This window comes from Rattus norvegicus, chromosome 9 (assembly GCF_036323735.1).
Source record: "Rattus norvegicus strain BN/NHsdMcwi chromosome 9, GRCr8, whole genome shotgun sequence".
NCBI classification, from domain to species: domain Eukaryota; kingdom Metazoa; phylum Chordata; class Mammalia; order Rodentia; family Muridae; genus Rattus; species Rattus norvegicus.
This window is the reverse complement of record NC_086027.1, coordinates 1,940,225-1,960,588: the sequence shown is the minus strand read 5'-3', so window position 1 is coordinate 1,960,588 and position 20,364 is coordinate 1,940,225. Positions and strand designations below refer to the sequence as shown.

The window sequence follows — 20,364 nt, the reverse complement described above, 5'->3', positions numbered from 1 at the left end:
GTTCAATTCCCATCCTGACGACCTGGGGATCAAGGGGACCTGAGATTTTTGCATCCAGGCTGGGATAGAAGTCTTGAACCCCTGTAAAGGTATTCTTGGGTCCAGGGTGGTAAATGTAAATTTGGATCCCTGTGGGAACTTGGAACCCCTTCTGAATCCAGGGATGGGGACAGGAGGCTTGGACCCTTGTGGGGGTACAGGGTCAAGGTTGAGAATAGGCTTGAAGTTTTGAGGAGTTGGTGCCATGGGTCTTGGAAGTTGAAGGCTCTAGGTATGAAGAAAATTTCAGGATATATCCCTGGGTGCTTCGCCCAATTTCGGGCCACCTACAAACCTATAGAAACACCGACCCCCAAGGTTTCGAGCAGACCACGTGCAAGGCCTCCCCAAGCCAGGCCACTGGGGCGCTGACTTAAGGTCAGCCCATAGTTCCAGCAGCAGATTACCACCTCCCACATCCCCTGCCATTCACTTCTGCTCCCACTAATCCGCTCTTGCCGTCTGGTAGCGGTTCCACCCCAATGCAGATGAGCTTTCACTGACTCTCATCAAAACAGGGCACTATTACTTCCGTTGCTGCCATTTGTCCATGGAGGGGTCAATCATTGAACGCTTGCTCTTGTCGCTCAGCCATTGGCTCCGAAGTCAGAGGGGCACGGATTCTGAGAAAAGTCATCAGGTCCAAATCCAAGCGCATCATCCAAAACGCTTTAGGGACTGGGTTAAATGACTGCCAATCTTGACAAGCACCGCCTCCTAAGTGTATTCATTAGCTGGTTTTTACGACTATCTCGCCAAGCGCCCGCCCAGCTCATCCGAGAGAGCTTTCATAAGCCCCGCCCATATGTCCACGTGACAGACCAGAGCCATCACTCTTACCCTAGAGCCGCCCGAGAATGGGGAACTCACGCTTCATTGGGCCTCCTGACTTCTCGCGTGAATTCCAATTGCCCGCCCAGAGCTAGCAGCCCTCGGTTTATTGAGTTTTATAGTCGTCAGTCACATCGTGCTTCCCGCCCCCTGTGTCTTCCGGAACTCTGACTGGTCACCCGGATTTACGACCCAGGATTGGTGGATGTAGAGCGACAGCCGTATCCTACTGGCTGTTCCGCGCCGTCCGTCAAGCCGGCGGCGGGAGGAGGTGCCCCTTCCCCCCCCTCGCGTCGCCTTCCCAGCCGCTGGCTTCCCATCGTGCTCCGCGGCCGTGTGGAGCGAGGCCTTGTTCCCGCGTTGAGCCGCCGCCGCCTCCTCAGCTTGAAGCCTCCGCGCCAGGCCCGTCCCCGCCGCACCATGTCGGACTACAGCACCGGAGGTCCCCCGCCCGGCCCGCCGCCTCCCGCTGGCGGAGGAGGAGGAGCCGCGGGTGCGGGAGGAGGCCCTCCGCCGGGCCCGCCGGGTGCGGGAGACCGGGGCGGCGGAGGCCCTGGCGGCGGCGGCCCGGGTGGAGGAGGCGCGTCCGGGGGCCCTTCGCAGCCTCCGGGTGGCGGCGGTCCGGGGATACGCAAGGACGCCTTCGCCGACGCCGTGCAGCGGGCCCGCCAGGTGAGGGGGCCGCGAGGGCGCGTGCGCGCGCGGGGGAGGGGGGCGGCGGCGCGCGCGGGGTCGCGGGAGGGTCATGTGGGCGACGGGCTCGGGGCTGGGAGTCTGGGACCGTCACTGTGTGCGGGTGACCCCCTGCTTGCGTGGAGTTAAGGGTGCGCTGAAGGGGGATCTCCGAAAAAACTAGACTTTGCACTGGACCAGTCCTCTTACGATACCAGGGCTTGCAGCCTTTGGGGTCCCTGAGGGTTGCAGTTAAATCCTTGGAGTCCCAGGATTTTATTCCTGGGTGTACTAGACCCACAAAGGTTGTAGTCTGGGACCGTGTCCCCAAGAGCCACCCCCAAGCTTGCACCCGTTATTTCCATTCAGGACATAAGGGCTTGTATTATGAGGACCACTCTAAAGTCAGAGAGTGTTTGTGATTTGGAGAGGTCTCCTGGTTTTTCAAAGGTTTGAGCTTGAATGTCAAGAGGGTGTCCCCAAGAATCACTCCTGGGTTTGTACTAAAGCACCCCGTTAGGACTCAAGGGGTCTTGGAAATTGAGGCAGGTGTAAGAGCTATTCCTGAGTTCGTGAAAGATGGGGTCAGAGATGCTGTGAGACCCCTTTTTTGAACCCTTGGAATCTTAGGGTCCCCAAGAGCCTCTCGGGGTTTGTAAAAGTTGCAATGCAGGATGCTAGAAGACCATCATTCAGAGACATAAGGGCTCAGAAATACTAGCTCCCAAGACTGAGTTCTAGGTTTGCACAGGGACTGAGTTTGAGCATATACTTAGAAAGTGGAGGACCTATCTTAGCACATATTTGCACCCTCCCAGACTTTCAGCAACTACCTTTTAGAGGCTCTTACTTTGCACAGTTATTCCTGTTTTCAAAACAGGCCCCCCAGTCCATCCCATTTCTGTTCCTTCTCTAGGAAGGGATTTAGTGAGGGGTGGTGAGAAGTCCTTTCTGTTGGATCTTGATGGTGAAGAGAGGACCCTTTGTTAAAGAGCCTGGGCTTTGGAGTAAGGTGGGGAAGGTGGACAGGGGACCTGCTTTTTACTGTTTGAATTCCAAAAAATTGCTGTCCTCTGGGAACATGACTTGTTTTGATGACAGTATATAGAAGTGTTATGTGCTGGTTTGACCTAGCTCAGCTTTGCTCACAACCGCACTCAGGTCTGTTCAGAAAGTTGGATGGGCTAGGCTTACCCCAGATGCTGGTATCCAGGGGTTGTCCCAAGGCCTTTGGGCTAAGGACTGTCTCCTCCCACCTAGGGAGGAGCCATTGGATTACTGCCCTCTTCATTATTATCTCTCCCTTCCTCCGAGGTGGGGTGGGCTGTAGAGTGCCTTTTTTCTGGTCATCCCCCAAAATGTCTTGATTAAGAGGCAGCTTCCCATGGGTGAGTGAGTGCTGTCAGTTGAGGTGACCCTCCCTGTCAAGGGTAGCACACTTTTTTTGTTTTTATAATGGAGTAGGCCAGATCCTGAGTTCAGGATTTGGGATGTGTTTGCTGGCTTAAGGGTGATAATGAATATGTTCTCTATGCACTTGAAACTCCGAGTGTGCCCCAAAGGGGCTTTTGTTTTGGTCATATGGGGATGTCAGGTGCCTTGAAGGTAGAAGCTTGGCCGTCTCAGGATGTTTTTGTAAAGATGTCCAGGGTAAGAAACAGGAGAATTGGAAGGACCACCCTGAAGTCCTGTTTGCTGTCCAGGTCACTTGTGGGAGGTGATCCAGGAATCCCTGTCCTCCTTAGGTTGTTCTCTTTGTACTTAGAACTGCTTTTGGGCACAGGTCTTGACCATAATGGGGACAGGGAACTTTCAATTCTTAGAAAACTTGGGACACATTCATAAAAGCTTCCAGAGTATCTATGCCCACACTCCTCAAAATCAGGGGGAGCCAAGGCTAGAGATGAATTTAAGGGTTACTTGAGATGGTAACTCGTCTGTACTTCTACCTCACCCTAGATTGCAGCCAAAATCGGAGGTGATGCTGCTACCACCGTGAATAACAACACTCCTGATTTCGGTTTTGGGGGCCAAAAGAGACAGCTGGAAGATGGAGGTAACTCGTGGCGGTGGCGGTGGCGGGCTTAGAGCTGAGAGTAGCATTTTTTGTCCCATTGGGGTTTCAAGACAGGGGAGCCAGCCCAGCTTTTTGTTCCATCTGCCACCTTAAGTATCAGGTAGCTGAGAGAAGGACAGGTCGATTGTGACAGGGGAGAGTAGTAGGTTCTGAAGATTGCTCCTTCCTTGTGAGAGACTGACACAGGGCACAAAGTAGCTCTTAAGCAGGGCATTTGTTTCCTGGGCAAGTCTAACTCTAGTCTGGAAGGACCCTGTGTTGTTACTAATGTTTGTGTATTAAAAGTGAACTTTATCACTCTGAGGTAGTGAATGACTTGGGCATGTTGCCCCTTTCTGAGCCAGCACCTTCTAACTCTCCATCTTGGCTGTCATGTGGAACTGGTGGTGACTGTGCCTAGAACATGCCGCACCAGCTTGGGGTTGAGGTGTTGCAGGTGGGTAGTGTCACATCTGACAGAGTCTCTCATCCACAGACCAGCCAGACAGCAAGAAACTGGCTTCCCAGGGAGATTGTAAGTCCACTGGGTGTATGCAAGCAGGGGCATCATGGGTTGGGGTCGGGGAGCCCAAATAGATACTAAGCTAGACTCTGCTTTGAATCTCTCTTCCTAGCAATTGGTTCTCAGCTGGGACCCATCCATCCTCCCCCCAGGTAAGCTGTTTATTGGCCTCCTGCTGACTCTGTTTTAGGGGCTGGCATAGAGGTGTCTCTGGGGCCAGGGGATGATGGAGGGTGGGGAAAGGGGTGCACTTGTGTCCATGAGTGTGCTCTGTGAACGGTGTGGGGGTGTGGATTGTAGCCATTGTAGCAACATGGTTTAGCACTGGCTATGAGTGGTCAGATGCTCCCAGGGGGATTAGAACCTGTGGAGTATGCTGCTGTCTGGCTGCCTCAGATGGCCTGGGATAAATGTGATTGGGCTGTTGAGATGGGCCACTTGTTTTCTTTGAATGAGTCTGTAATTCATGAAATACAAGGGACACTAACTAGAGAATGAGATGAACTATGTGACAAGCCTCCTTTTTACTGGTATGTGGACTGTCAGTGTGGTATAAAATGTGCAAGGTAGAGAAGCCGTACATAACTCAGGCAATAGAGCACTCATCCTGTATTCCCTCCCAAATACCCTGCCTCAAAACAAACAAACAAAAAAACAAAAAAACAGGCAAAACGATACACATCTACCATCTTACCGCATGGGAGGTTAAGGCAGGGGGTCAGAAATTCAAAGCCAGGGGGTCGGGGATTTGGCTCAGTGGTAGAGCCCTGGGTTCGGTCCCCAGCTCTGGAAAAAAAAAAAATTCAAAGCCAGCCTGAGCTGAGCTATAAATGTTTTCCAAAACCAAATTCAAGTGTTCTTACCCGAGGAAATGGGATTGCAGTGGGTCATTTCTAGACTCTGGCCCTGAAGCCATTGCCCTTGTGTAGTAGCAGTATGTGCAGCAAAGACCTGGAGCTTCAAAGGGCTACCAGGCCTTTATTTCCAAGGAAAGCTGTGTGGTTTTTCCTCTAGCTGGAGGCTGATGTTGAGTGTCTCTTCCCACAGGACCTCAATGACAGAAGAGTATAGGGTTCCGGACGGCATGGTGGGCTTGAGTGAGTGTGGGTTTCCTTGATGAGGGTGGAGACCTGAGAGCCCCGGCTGCCTCTGGCCAAGGGATTTCTGTGTGATAGTGTCCAAGGGACAACTGGTGGGGGCCTTGGTCTGTGTGTCCTTACTTAGCCTTCACCTTTCTTTTCTTTCATCCAGTCATTGGCAGAGGTGGTGAGCAGATAAACAAAATCCAGCAGGACTCAGGCTGCAAAGTTCAGATCTCACCAGGTATGGCCCTCCATTTGTAAAGTTGCCTGGGACCCCAGGGCAAAGCTGGCTCTGCTGGGTAATACTTCCTGCAGCAGTACCGCTCCAGGTGCCACAGTGGCGATATTTCTACTATATTTATTTTTTTATGTGTGAGTTGGGGGTGTGCACATGTCATGATACACACATGGAGGTCAGAGGTTAGCTCTCCCCCCATTATATAGAACCCAGATATTGAACTTAGATTATCAGGTTAGTGGTGAGCACCTTTGCTCCCTGATCCGTGTCCCTGCCCTTGTTTTATCCATTCTGCATTTGGGGTAGTCTGGAGGTGTCGGCCTGGGCGTGGAGGCACCACTTTCCAGGTGGCAGGCAGGATCTCAGGCTGCTTGTGTCTGCTCATGTGGAGCATGTGCATGGGAGCTTCCTTTAGATTTGAGCTGCGGTCCTGGATGCTGTTAGGAGTAATCCTGAGCTGATTTCTGGAGTCTCCCCCTTCTCCCTCACTATCCTCTTGCCTTGACCTCTGGGTGCTAGGAGGATGTGGCACTCTGTGTTTCTCCCTGCTAAGTTCTGTCTTCCCCCTGGGCTTTAAAGAAGCAATCTTCTAGTGTCTCATGGCGGGGGGGGGGGGGGGGGGGGAGGGGCGTGATTTGTAGGAGAGGGCTGCAGGCTGCTCTGGAAGTTTCCTGTCCCTACTGCAGCAGCCCCTCTGCACTGAGCCCCTCTTCTTCTCTGCAGATAGTGGCGGCCTCCCTGAGCGCAGTGTGTCCCTGACTGGAGCACCAGAGTCTGTCCAGTAAGTCCCCAGCTGGGTTTCCTGCAGGAGTTAGTGACACCTGTCTGTCCTTCCCACCACATTTCTCCCTAGATCTTTGTGGACCATTTGCCCCCCTCCCCCTCAGTCTCCAACAGCCCCAGGTCCTTGGCATCCATCAGATAACTCATCTGAGCTGGGTGTGCCGCCCTGTTATCTTCCCAGAAAGGCAAAGATGATGCTGGATGACATTGTGTCTCGGGGCCGTGGAGGCCCCCCAGGACAGTTCCATGACAACGCCAACGGGGGTCAGAATGGCACAGTGCAGGAGATCATGATCCCTGCTGGCAAGGCTGGCCTGGTCATTGGCAAGGGTGGAGAGACCATCAAGCAGCTGCAGGTGTGTGTTGGCACAGGCCGAAGCACTAGTCCCCCACATCTCCAGTGCCCCTGAGATTGCCTCTGACAGGCACTTACATTGCAGGAGCGGGCTGGGGTGAAGATGATTTTAATTCAGGACGGCTCCCAGAACACAAATGTGGACAAGCCGCTGCGGATTATTGGGGACCCATACAAAGTACAGGTGAGCTCCCAGGAAGCATGGATTCCAGAAGGCTTCACTGTCCATCCAGCCTTGCCTGGCTATTGCCAGCAGCAGCCACCCCCCAAACTCCCTAAGCCCTTCAGCTTCTTGCCCTGGATGAATAGCCCTCTTAAGGCATTTTGCAGCTCCACGGGGTGCAGGTGCCAGGAGGTGGGTGCAGTGGCAGCACACTTGCCTGTTGTCACTGCTCAGTGTGGTATGTTCACAGCAAGCCTGTGAGATGGTGATGGACATCCTGCGAGAACGTGACCAGGGTGGCTTTGGGGACCGCAATGAATACGGATCTCGGGTTGGCGGAGGCATCGATGTGAGTGCAAGCACTCCAGGGAATGGGCAGCTGGGAGCAGGGCAGAGGTAGGGGCACACCAGGTGACTGTGCCTCCTGGCCTCCCAGGTGCCTGTACCCCGGCATTCGGTTGGTGTGGTCATTGGCCGGAGTGGAGAGATGATCAAGAAGATCCAGAATGATGCTGGTGTGCGCATCCAGTTCAAGCAAGGTGAGGGAGGAGTGCCCAGGTGCTGGTGCTACCCCCACCTCTTGCAGGCCCTCAGTGCCTGCAGAGGTTTGGTGCCTAGATCCTGTCAGTTGTTTTTCTGGAACCAGTCTCTAAGATTGCTTAGTTCTGTGGACCTTGAAGGTGGGAGGATGCTCAAGCTGTTAACTCTGAGTAGATAGATGTGTTCTGAGGAATAGGACTTCTGCTTGTTCACATGGAGGCAGCAAATCAGAGTTGCTGATCTCTCGGGGTACTTGGCTTTTCTTTGAGTAGTATCTGTTCTTGGTTTTAGATGACGGGACCGGCCCTGAGAAGATTGCTCACATCATGGGGCCTCCAGATCGGTGTGAGCATGCAGCCCGGATCATCAATGACCTCCTCCAGAGTCTTCGGAGTGGGCCCCCAGGTCCTCCAGGGGCCCCTGGCATGCCCCCTGGAGGCCGGGGCCGGGGCCGAGGCCAAGGCAACTGGGGCCCTCCTGGAGGGGAGATGACTTTCTCCATTCCTACCCATAAATGTGGGCTGGTCATTGGCCGAGGTGAGTCCCTGAGGCTCTGCCCTTTCCCTGCCTGGCTCTGCACCTGCCAGCCTTTCACTAACCGTGGTCCCACAGGTGGGGAGAACGTGAAGGCCATTAACCAGCAGACAGGCGCCTTTGTGGAAATATCTCGGCAGCTGCCGCCCAATGGAGACCCCAATTTCAAGTTATTTGTCATCCGGGGCTCACCTCAGCAGATTGACCATGCAAAGCAGCTCATTGAGGAGAAGATAGAGGTACGTTCCCAGGTGCTGGTGAAGGTGCCCTCTCCCCGTTGGATTGCTCACTGTAGCTGCCACTTTTTCCCTTAGGGTCCCCTCTGCCCAGTTGGACCAGGCCCTGGGGGACCAGGCCCTGCTGGACCCATGGGGCCTTTCAACCCTGGACCCTTCAACCAGGGGCCTCCAGGGGCACCACCACAGTGAGTACTCCTTTGCTCCTGGGTTGCGTTTAGTGTTGTGGGACCTGGAAAAAAAGGGACAGGCCCTTTTTCACTGGGCTATATGCAGCCCACTGTGATAGGTGCCATGAGACTCCACTGCCTTTGACCTTGGTTCTATGTCAGCCCCAGCTTTCTTGGGAGTTGGTAAGGATTTCTATTTTCACATCCTTGAACCAGTTCTCATGGCCACTTCTCTCCTCCCCTGCAGTGCTGGTGGTCCCCCTCCTCACCAGTACCCGCCTCAGGGCTGGGGCAATACCTACCCCCAGTGGCAACCACCTGCCCCTCATGACCCAAGTAAGTGTCAATACCACATAGGAAGTTTGGGGAGTGACACCAAGCCAACTACTGTGCCTTTGCTCAACCAACATCTCTTCCTTTAGACAAAGCTGCAGCAGCAGCTACAGACCCTAATGCTGCCTGGGCCGCCTACTACTCCCACTACTACCAGCAACCCCCAGGCCCCGTGCCAGGCCCTGCCCCAGCCCCTGCAGCCCCACCTGCGCAAGGGGAGCCCCCCCAGCCTCCACCTACTGGCCAATCAGACTATACCAAGGCTTGGGAAGAGTATTACAAAAAAATTGGTAAGTTCAGTGCTAGGGAGCAGTGGGGTATCCTACACAGGGTCCAGCTTCACTGACACACTACCCTGTTCCTCAGGCCAGCAGCCCCAGCAGCCTGGGGCGCCCCCACAGCAGGATTACACCAAGGCCTGGGAGGAGTACTACAAGAAGCAAGGTAAGCTGCTGGGTGGGGACAGGTGGGGATCCTGGCTGGGGAGGTCCTTCTGACAGCCACTCATTATCCTCTCTGTGCCCACAGCACAAGTGGCCACTGGTGGGGGTCCTGGAGCACCCCCTGGCTCCCAGCCTGACTACAGTGCCGCCTGGGCTGAGTATTACAGACAGCAGGCTGCTTACTACGGACAGACCCCAGGCCCTGGTGGCCCACAGCCACCTCCCACCCAGCAGGGACAGCAGCAGGCAAGTGGGAACTGCCACCCTCCTCCTCCTCCTTTCTCCTTCCAACCCCCGGCCACCGTCCATCCTGCCTTAGTGGGTAGCGCCGGAAACCCTTTCCCCTGCGGGGTGTGCCCTTGATGCCAGCCTCGGGCTCGTGGCCAGAGTCTCCCAGAGCCCCGCAGCCCCGCCGCTGGGAAGCGCTCGATGGGTGCAGAGGCTCACTGAAGAGGCTTCTCCGGTAGCCACTGTTGGTGCGACGTTGTCGGGTGCTGGGGGCACCGGCCGCAAAGGTGGAACTCTGAACTGCTGGGGTGTCCCGGGTGGGGGCAGGAAGTGGGGACTGTGCTGGGTACCATGCCGGTTGCTGAACCCGCTCGCTCAAAATCTGGCCACTTGGGAAGAAAATGTCTATTTTTTTTCCCCGTCTCAGCATCACTATTTTGGGTTTTGTTCTTTTTTATTCTTTTTTTTTTTTTTTTTTTTTTAAGCCACCATCTTTATATCCCCCATGTTCAAGTAATTGCGTGTTGCAGGCGGCCCTGGCTCTGCTGGGATGTGAGGGGAGCCCACTGGGCCCTCCTGTCTGGCGAGGCCACCTCTGGTGTGCTTGCCTCTGTGTCCCGGTCTTGTCTGTGAAGTGGGCATGACGATAGTTGCCACCTTCCAACCTACCTCACAGGGGTGTTGTGGGGACACCATGGTCTGAATGTTGTGACGCCCAGCCGCCGCCTCCCTCCTCTGTCCCCCTCCCTCCTGGCACTTCTCCCGTGTGCCCTCTTCCACACCTCTGGCTTCTGCTGCAGACTCCTCCTCCTCTTCCTCCTCCTTTCTCCTGTTTCTCCACCAAGGAGCAGTCTGACTAGTGGAGTCCCCAAGACAGACAGTCACAGCCCCCTGCTTAGCCTGTGGGGGCTTGGGCTCGGCCTCTTGGCCCACTGCCTGGAGTCGCAGCCTCTTGTAGCCAGGCCGCCCTCCTGCCATGACCATTCCTGTCTCTCCCTCTCTGCAGGCAACTGAAGCAAATGGATATGAACTTCATCTGTGAAAATATTTTTTCCCTTCATTTTTGTTCCATTTGGGGGTTTCTTTTTATTGGTTTCTATATTTGATTGGTTTGGTGAGAGAACAACGGCTGCCTAGGGTGCAAGGATCCCCTTCATGCTGAGGCGCCCTCTCTCATTCTGTGTGTCTCACATCTTTTTCCTTTCCAAAATCGGGATCCTTCATGTTGAGCCAGCCTTAGAAAATAGCGAGAATTTAACCTCTGCCAAAAAAAAAGAGAAAAAATGTAAAAATTAAATCACAAAGAGCAGAACAAAACCTATAAAATGATATATATATAGAAATATATAAATCTTTATCCCCCAGCCTTTGAGCCCACCCTCTGAGGGAAGTGATTCACTATCTCCCTATTGTCCGGGGCCCTATTGTTTTTAAATAAACTTTTTAAAAGGAAAGAAAGTCACTCTTGCTATCTTTTTTTTTTTTTTTTTCGGTTTTTTTTTTTTCTTTTTTTTTTTCTTTTAGTTAGAGTTGGAACATTCCTTGGACCAGGTGTGGGTGTCACAGGCCCCTCCTGTCCCTGCCCATCTCTCTCTGTCTCTCTCTCTCTCTCTCTCTCTTCCCGCCCCGCTCTCCCCTGGCTCCTCCCTATACCCACCCCAACCCCAGGACTGGCCTGGTACGTTGTCATCTGTTGAAGATGAGATAAACTGAGAAAAAAATGAGAACAAAACAAAAAAATTGTATGGCAGTTTTTACTTTTTATCGCTCGTTTTTAACTTCACAAATAAATGGTAACAAAACCTCCCTGTGTCTTGCTGGCTGTGGTCTGTCTGTCTCCCCTCCCCTGCAAATGTGTGCTGCTTTTCCTAGGTCTCTAAGCATGACCCTGATGATGAGAGGGTGTGGGAATTTTGTAGAGGACAGCAGTGCTTTCCTGACCTCCCTCTTCAGTGAATGGGGTGGAGGGTGGATTGTGGTGCAGTCCCTGAAACCACCTATATTTTGGGGAGACCTGCCCAGCTGTCTCTGCACTTTCCCTTTGGGACCTGAGGAACCAGGCACTGAGGAGGGTCCCTGGAGTTCATGTTCCCATGGATGTGGCCACACTCGTCACTAAGTGCTGCCTCGTGGAAGCATCCCATTGGGGGCACAGGCCTGACTGTGTGTATGACTTAGTCATACACAGTCCTGCGTGAGTGATACCCAGGACAAAGTAGACAGTGCCAGGGGTTCCCTTCTGTGATCAAAATCAACCAGGGTTGCGACCAGGCATAGCAGGTGTAAAGTGCTAGTAGTCCCAAAGCCAACGTGCTATGCTTATTAGTAGCCCCAGCCAGATGGGAGGCTTGTGGACCAGCAGGGATCCTATGCTCCAAAGCTGCCTTCAAACTGCCATGCCTTGCTATAATAACCAGAGTCCACAGGATGCAGTGGCAGCTGCCACTTCTGGGTGAGGTTGGTTTCCCTCCAGCTGTGCTAGGTACCTGTCTGCCCATAGGGATCCTCGTAGCACCAAGGACTCACCTGCTGTCTGCTGTGGAGAAGGGTAGGCGAGATGTTGGCCCAGTCCTACCTAGCTCACTGCAGACTCTCAATGACTGAACAGCACTTGGCGAAGATGCTTTCAGGGGCTCCTTCAGCTAATATCTAAGGGAGAAGACATCAAATATGCAGCCCATGGCAAGAGCTATGCTCAGCCCCCTCGATGCAAGTCCTGATACAAGCAGGTTTGCTGTATTGAGTGCCATTCCATGTCCTGTGACAGTGGGTATGGGGGTGGGGCGGGGGTGAGCCATGGAGATCCCCTGGGTCCAGAGAACAGAATGCACAGTCCCCCATGCTTGCTTCCCATAGGGATGAGGACACCACCAAAGTTCCAGGGCTTCATAGCTATTCAGGTGTCAGTTAGGGACCCCATTGTAGCTTCAGAAACTGGAAGCTCATTCACTAGCTCACACCTGTTATCCTAGAGCTTGGGAGACTGAGTTTAGAGGGTTAAATGAATTCAAGGCTATCCTGGACTCCGTGAGGCCTCAGCCTGTGCCGCCCTAAGGAGAGGGAATCCCCCTCCCCCCTTTCATACTGGAGAAAGTTGAAGACCCCAAGTTCACTAAATGGGGCTTGGGGCTCACTTCTGGGTACCCACATTTCTCAGAAGGTTCTTTTGCTGGTAAAAGGTCAGGACGGGCTCACATAGGGTGTAGTGTGTCTCTAGGCGCTTGCGGATGGCCAGCTCTGAATCATCTGCCCGGTGCTCCACCTGTCCTCGTCGTAGCACTCTGCGCACCATGGTCTCCATGGAGCAGTCAAACACTATGACTATGTTGGGGGCCCTGCCCACCTAGGCAGCAACCAACAGAACCCTGAGGAGAGAGCCTTGTATCCTTTCCCAAGAGACCATGAGGCTGGGGAGACATCAGGCCTCTGGTCTATTTTAAGTGCCTATGTGTGCACTCATGGAGGCCAGAAGAGGATATCAGGTCCCTGGGAACCCTAGTGAGTCGCCTACATGGATGCTAAGAAACTGAACTCATGTCCTCTACAACCAGCAATGTACAACTTTTAAACACTTTTGAGCAAAGTATAGTTGGCTCGTTCCTTTAAATCCCAGCACTGCGGAGGCAGAGGCAGGAAGATCTCTCTGAGTTCAAAACCCAGTCTGGTCTACAGAGCTACTAATGGGGTGGGGTGTGTGTTTGTGTGTATGTGTGCATGTGTGTGTTTGGGGGGTTTTGTTTGTTTGTTTTTTGAGATAGTGCCTGCCTCCTCCCCAGTGCTTGGATTGAAGGTGAATGCCACCATGCCTAATACAATAGATGCTCTTGACTGCTGAGCCATCTCCCCAGCCTGCAACCTCGTTTTTGAGGCAGAGTCTCTCACTGGCCTGAAACTACAAGTAGACAAGGCTGTCTAACCAGTGAGCTCCAGAGATCCCGTCTCCCCCATTCAAGAGCTCAGATCAAGCATATATACCACACCCAGCTTGCTGTGTGGCTCTGGGGATGGAACTCAGGCTCACACACTTGTAGGGTTAGCACTTTGCTAACCTAGCCATACCCTGTATCCCTTGGGTTACTTTTTGAGTCAGAGTCTAGCTGTCATGGAACTCCTCATCCTCCTGCCTCTGATGCCAGATGCTGGAGTGAGTTACAGGTGTGCACAGCCCCACTATTTTATTTACTATTATTTAGAGACCAGATCATATTATATACTGAAATCTAGCCTCAAACACTCCTGCTGCCTCAACGCCCTGTGTGCTAATGCCATAAATCTTTTTATTTCCATTTTTTTTTGATAGGGTCTCACTATACTTCCCTGAAACTAGTCATAAAGACCAGGCTGGCCTGGAGCTCAGATCCACCTGGCTCTGTTTCCCAGGTGCCCATTAACCATGTGTATGCTGTCTTACCCTGTTGTTCTTTAGACAGGGTCTTATGAAGCCCCGGCTGTCCTTGAATTCCCTATGTAGCACAGGATGACCCTGAAACCCTGATCCTCCAACTCCCTAGTTTCAGTTCTGGGATGACGGGTATGCACCACCATGCTTGGTTTCTTGCTTCCAGTGGGATCAGGGACACCACCAAAGTCCCTTACCCTACAGCCTTGAGCTAACACAAGTGGGTTTTCACTTTTACACTTCTAAGCCCTGGGGATGAGCCCATCAAATATGGGAGGTGAATACTCTATCCTCTGAGCCTAGTCCCACCCAACCTGAGGCTTGATTTGCAGTGGTGGGTAATGCATGTGTAGAGCCTGAAGGTTCTTTCTCCCCCTGCCCCTCCACTGGCCTTTCCCTTTCCCACTGACCCTCCCACAGTCACATGTGCATGTTTGGTTTTGGTATTTCATCTATTAGTGGAAGGGGGAGGCCTGTGTGAAATTCAAAGTACGACTTTGTGGAAGTCTGCTCTTGTCCATGTTTAGGGGGATCCCAGGGACAGAACTCAGGGTTGTCAGGCTTAGCAGCACTTTTACCTGCTGCACATGTGTGCAGTCCCAGAGTGCTAGTGCCCACAGAGGCCAAAAGCAGGGGGTGCCTGTGGAGCGACACAAGTGGGCGCTGGAAACTGAACTCAGGTCTTCTGGAAGATCATTGAGTGCTCGCAACTACTGGGTCATCTTTCCAGCCACTTTCTCCCTCTTTTTTTCCATCTTATTTTGAGACAGGGAGTCTTCTCTGTGTAGCTCTAGCTGTCCTAGAACTTTGTGGACCAGGCTGGTCTTAAAGTCAGAGATCCACCTGCCTCTGCCTCCTGAATCCAGGGAATTAAAGGTGGATTGCTGCTGTCCAGCCCTTTTTCTATGAAGATGCTTGCTCTGTACATCCCCCACCGAATGAAGAGCGCAGGCTCCATGCTGGCAGGCAGCTGTCTCCTCCTAACCACTACTTCCTTAATGGTCTACAGGTCCAGGCATCCTAAATAAGAGAATCCGCCCGATGCCCGTTCCGTAACTGCCCTCATTCTCCACACTTCGCCTGTAGATAACTCAGAGCACCTTATTGTCAAAGCGAGTTTGTGTGTGTTCAGTATGGGCCAATTTCTTCCCTACATATATTTACCTACATGTATTTACTCTGTCCATGTCACACACATGTTATGACATGTTGGTGCATGTGTGGAGGTAGAGAACACCCTGCAGGTGTCAGTTCTCCTTCTAGCATGTGGGTTCAGGACTCAAACTCATCTCCTCAGGCCTGGACATGAGCCCCATTACCTGTTGCAAACTCTAGCAGGCTCCACCCACTGCTTTTAGTCCGAGCTTCATTACATGTTTGGATATGGGACTGGTCAGGAGCCAGGGCTAGCTATCCATGTGCATCTCACAATCCAAGAAAGCAGTGTCCACAGACTGCATCCCTGAACCACACCCCCAGACCCTCACTTCAAAAACAAAATATCAGCTAAGCAGTGGTGGCACATGCCTTTAATGCCAGCACTAGAAAGCAAAGGCAGGTGGATTCCTGAGTTTGAGTTCTAGAGCCAGAGCTACACACACACAAAAAAAAAACCCTGTCTCAAAAAAAAATTCTGTGTGGGTATCTTATAGTGCTGCCATGTACCCACATACAGAGTTCACAGTTAGGGCTGCTGCAAGATTTGGTGATAGAGTACTTGTTCTTGGAGAGGACCTACATCTGAGTCCCAGCATACACATAATGGCTCACAACTATCCTAAGTCCAGTTTCAGGGTTCCGATGCCATGTTCATACCTACACCTTAAAGGGCACAAGGCATGTCTGTATAGACATACATATATACAGGCAAGATGCTCACATGCATAAATTGAAATATCAAAAAAGCAAGGAACTGGGGTTGCAGAGGTCTCAGTGGTTAACTCAGTCCTGAGTTCAATTCTTAGCAACCACATGGTGGCTCACAAACATCTGTAATGGGATCCATTGCCCTCTGGTGTGTCTGAAAATAGCAACAGTGTACTCACATGCATTAAATAAATAAATAAATAAATAAATAAATAAATAAATAAATAACTTTAAAAAAGAAAAGAACAAACAAACAAAAAGCAAGGAATTAACTGTTATCTGTCCAGACTTCTGTGGTGATGCGTGCCTGTGTTCTTAGCATTCAGGAGTATTGCAGGGACTTCCAGGTCAGCCTGGCTACATAGAGAGACACTGTCTCCAGAAACAGCACAAAACACAGAGAAGCCAGCCAGCCAGTGCTGTCTCACTTCTATTGTCCCAGCATCAGATGGAGGCTAGCCTGGGCTACATGAAACATTCTGGGACTGAGGCTACTACTCCATCCTGACTCCCAGCCCACACTTCCTTTTGGGTTACACAGTTTCACATTTTAAGAAATTGTGACTAATATTTAAACAAGGCGGGAGGGGGGTGTCAGCTTCTGCAGCACAGCTCTCCCATAAACCCTCCTGGCTTGGTAACGTGGGTCCTGCACATCCCCATGGCAACAGCAGTGTGAATGCTTCCTAAGCCCATTGGCAACACTCTCCACGGATAAATTCACCCTCTGGAATCTTCCATAGGTTTGCACCATCAGCAACCCAATTTCTTCCTGCATGTGTTTGGGAGTATGGCAGCCAGAGGTCAGCCAGCACGAGGGCCTTGTTCAGTTTGTATTGTTTGAGACAGGAATTCTTTTTATGGAATTCCCAGCTGAACTCCAAATGTAGCTTAGGCTGGCCCAGAAATCACAATCCTCCTGCCTCACAGGATCCCAGTGCTGGGGTGACCAGCATATACCTCCAAGTCGCATGTGCAGGCTGGGCAGAGCACGTTGGGTAGAGGGCTCACCCAGCATGCCTGAAGCCCTGACTTCCATCCTCAGCATATAAACTAGGTGTGGTGGCACAACCTTACCATCTCAGCACCCCAGAGAGAGGCAGGAAGAATAAGAGTTCAAGGTCAGCCTCTCTTCTGTTAAGGGATTTGAGACCAGCCTAGGATATATGAAATCTGAAGGAAGCGGGAAATGGGGGTGGGGATCAAGAGAGGAAGGAGGAGAGGAAGGAAGGCTCTATCTCCCAGCCACAGGTCCTCTTATATCCATCCACTAGGGTCTTATGGAGAGTGGAGAGAGGTTGGTCTGGAACCTCCACTCAGGTAGCACACCCCCCCGAATGGCTCTTGCCTCTGGGGGGGATCATGGTCACTCACAATCCGCTCAAACTCTTTGGCCTGTTCCAGCTCTCTGGGGAAGCCATCGACGAGAAAGCCGCGGCTCTTTGGATAAGACAACAAGTTGTCACTGACCATGTCCAGAATGAGACCCTGGGAAGGAAAGGGCATGGACTCAGAATCTGCCCCTCCAAAGAGGCCAAGGGCTATGAAGGTCATTCAGTTTGGCCCTCCTGTAGGACAATCGCTGACTCCCTCTCTCCTTACATGCTTTTAAAAATAATTTGGGGGCTGGAGAGATGGCACAGAGGTTAAGAGCACTGACTGCTCTTCTAAAGGTCCTGAGTTCAACTCCCAGTAACCACAACCATCTGTGATGCACACAATTCCCTCTTCTGGTGTGTCTAAAGGCAGCTACACTGTACTCACATACATGTAAATATAGAATAAATGTATCTAAAATAATAATTTGAAGTTACTTCTGATTGTATGTCTGTCTGTGTGTAGATATGTTCAGGTGCAAGCAGGTGCCCCAGAGGCCAAAGAAGTAGGATCCCCTGGAGCTGGATCTACAGGCCATTGTGAGCCACCTGGGAACTGAACTCGTGTCTACAGAGCACTTAGTCTCGGGTAACAGCTAGTCACCTCCCCAGCAACTAGGCATGGAGCCCGAGCTGGCCCTGAATTCAGAGACTCCCCTGTATCTGCCTCCTGAGTGCTTGGCTCTTTTCTCTTTCCTTTCCCCCAACCCCTTTACACCCATATACTGAGCCCAAGACCTCACAAATGCTAGGTAAACCCTTGTTCTCTGAACGAGACTCACAGACTCCTAATACTCTGTTTTAGAGACAGAGTCTCACATAGCCAGGCTCATCCTTAAACTCATATATCCTCTTGCCTCCGCCTCCCCAGTGTTGGGATGAAAGGTGTGCTTTCAAGTCTAGTGACCTGGAACTGAACTTACTGCTTCCAGCGTCCTGGGACACAGGCTTGCCCCACTCTGCCCATCAGATAGCTTACATTACCTGACACGCCATCAGTCTAATGCTAGGTAAATGGCTATACTTTGCTGTGTAGGGGAGGAAGCGTATCCCTGCTCAGCAATGTGCTTCCTGGGTATTTTTGGTAGAGTCCGTTGGATATGCGGGTGTGCAGTTTATGGGTACAGAAGCTGATTTGTTTAAGTAATTTATGTACTTAGGGTCTATGTAACCCAGGCTGACCTTAAATTCCCCATCTTCCTGCCTCAGCCTCCCGGATTTGGGGACAACAGGTGTTTGCCACTTCACGTGACTTTCTTCTTCCCTCCCTCCTTTGTCACCCCTCCCCCATGACATAGTCCAGGCTAGAATCTTTTGTGTGTGTGTGTGTGTGTGTGTGTGTGTGTGTGTGTGTGTGTGTGTGTGTGTGTGGTGGATGGGTAGACTCTTATAAGTTTATTAGATCTAAAAAACAGTTATTAGATCTCTATATTATTTATCTAGCTGGGGAAGGGTGGTGCATGTGCCATTCACAGGAGTCAATTCAGGCTGTGAGGCTTGGCTGCCATCTTTGGCCCCTGGCACGGGCTGAACTGTATATGTAATAAAGGATGCCTTAGAACTCCTCATCCTCCTGACTTCGCCTCCCGAGGACTGGTTGCCCAGCATGTACCCAGTTTCTGCATGGCTGGGGATGGGACCCAGGATTTTTGAGCATGCTAGGCCAGTGGCTTTTTTTTTTTTTTTTTTGTTTGCTTGTTTTATTTGTGTGAGTGCTTGTATGTATGTCTGTACACATGTGTGAGTGTATGCAGAGCCCTCAGAAGCCAGAAACCCTGGAAATAGAGTTGACGGATAGTTGTGAACTGTTATTTGGGTGCTGGGAATCAAACCCAGGTTGGGGAGGAGCAGCCAGTGTCCTTAACCCTTATATCGTCATAGCATTGTCAGATAAGAACAGTGTTAATGCAGCAAGGCAGTGAGTGGCTGGGCCAGAACACCCTGTCCGGCCATGCCCCTGTCTCCTGTGAACGCTCACCGTGGGTACCAGGAGTCCCTGCTGCATGATGTCCCGGATCTGCCGGCCCCTCTGGGTGCTTCTCTGAGCCTCCTCCCGCAGCAGCTGGCCCAGCTCCACGTGGTAGAAGCCGTATTTCATAGCCATGTTTCTGCACTGGGTCCCTTTCCCGCAGCCAGGCCCCCCCACCACAAAGATGATCAGAGGATACCTCAGGATGTCTATGGTGTTCAGGGAAGAAAGTGGGTACTAGTACGAGTCTATAAGAGATCCTGGCCTCACACTGAAGGCTCCCTCTGTTGAGCAGGCCACCGGCCTTTTGCACAGACCTCCATGAAGTGCCTTACTGACTCCATCAACCCATTTTACAGATAATGAAAGAGGAAGGCCCTCAAACCCACCCAATAGCACCCTGCTCCACCCACCATGCGGTCCTTTCTATCCTGCCTGCTTGTGCCTCTAGTCACACAACCCTTTCCTCTCCTTCACAGTCATGGTTCTTTGTTCTTTGTCCTTTTTGACTCCCTTTAGTCTTCCTAACCAGCCTTTGTAACTCACGGTGCGCTCCCCGAAAGTGAAGAAATGAATGTCTCCGCTACTAGATACATCAGTGGAGTCAGTTGTTTATGGTTCTGTAAAGACTAACATGGAATCACCATATCTCATCCTTCTCAGGTTCAATGTCTGTACCACCCTTGACCCTCTGAGGGTCCCAACTCCTATGAGTCCCACAGGCTCCCTTTTTCTGATTCCTCCCCCGAGAATTGTACTTTCCATCTCTGACACTGGCTCCTCTACTCAAGTTATATTCCAAAGGCATCAACCAATGGTGGGGTGGGAGCATGTGCAGATGCGTTCCTGTCGTGCAAGGGTTGGTGTGCACAATCAGGTGGTGGGATACCTGCCCACCGCCCCCTTCCGTTGCCTCATGTAGACCAACTACCCCATGTTGTTACCCTTCTCCTGGGGCCGTAAAGCTCTGCCCAGCTGGGGCAGCGTGGACTCGCACAGACCCATCCCGCCCGCAATGCTGGGGTACGCCGGGGCCGGGTCTCTGCCCTGCAACGACTCCTCGGCTCCGCTTTACGTCACAAGGGACTCATTTTGCAAGATCCTCGGGATCCCCTGACTCCAGGACACAAAAGAAAACGGAATCTCAGACCCACCCCAGAAGAGCCCCGGAGGCCATTCCACAGAGCGAGCCTCGGTTGCCATGGCAACGCGGCCTCCGCTCCCGCTTCTTGGACATTTACGCTTGCGCGAGAGTACCGAGGACGCGAACACCAGAAGACTCCATTCCCACCCTACCCAAGATGCTCCACGTTGCCCGCGTCTTGACGTCACGAAGTGACGTATTCTCACGTGATTATAAGTTATCCGTGATGTAAAAGAGAACACTGGGAGAAAGCAGCTTTATTTCGCTCAGAAGCTGGAGAAGACACAGACTAGGTACAGTGGTAGCTCTCGTCTCCGTGTGGCAGTTCTACTTCCGGGTCAGGCTGTGGCGCATGCGCAGCGTTCTAAGTCTCTTTTTTTTCTC

General features: G+C 52.1%; 1 protein-coding gene and 1 pseudogene across 2 annotated transcripts; one reads left to right on the top strand and one right to left on the bottom strand.

Moving 5' to 3' along the window:
* Nucleotides 1-1,188: 1,188 nt before the first annotated feature.
* Nucleotides 1,189-11,032, top strand: Khsrp (KH-type splicing regulatory protein). Its single transcript, NM_001395096.1, has 18 exons — nucleotides 1,189-1,542; nucleotides 3,502-3,598; nucleotides 4,095-4,133; nucleotides 4,234-4,273; nucleotides 5,169-5,218; nucleotides 5,373-5,444; nucleotides 6,165-6,222; nucleotides 6,406-6,580; nucleotides 6,665-6,763; nucleotides 6,993-7,091; nucleotides 7,179-7,281; nucleotides 7,574-7,819; nucleotides 7,895-8,055; nucleotides 8,131-8,240; nucleotides 8,470-8,558; nucleotides 8,645-8,845; nucleotides 8,922-8,999; nucleotides 9,084-11,032. The coding sequence occupies exons 1-18, from the start codon at nucleotides 1,291-1,293 to the stop codon at nucleotides 9,359-9,361; spliced, it is 2,247 nt and encodes a 748-aa protein (NP_001382025.1). The 5' UTR covers nucleotides 1,189-1,290; the 3' UTR covers nucleotides 9,362-11,032.
* Nucleotides 10,720-19,967, bottom strand: LOC301115 (adenylate kinase isoenzyme 5; annotated as a pseudogene). The gene is made up of 6 exons (NR_185086.1): nucleotides 19,781-19,967; nucleotides 18,846-19,045; nucleotides 16,866-16,979; nucleotides 12,375-12,569; nucleotides 11,753-11,875; nucleotides 10,720-10,935 (listed from the first exon to the last, which is right to left on the bottom strand). The product of NR_185086.1 is annotated as an adenylate kinase isoenzyme 5 (transcript).
* Between the last annotated feature and the right edge of the window lie 397 nt (nucleotides 19,968-20,364).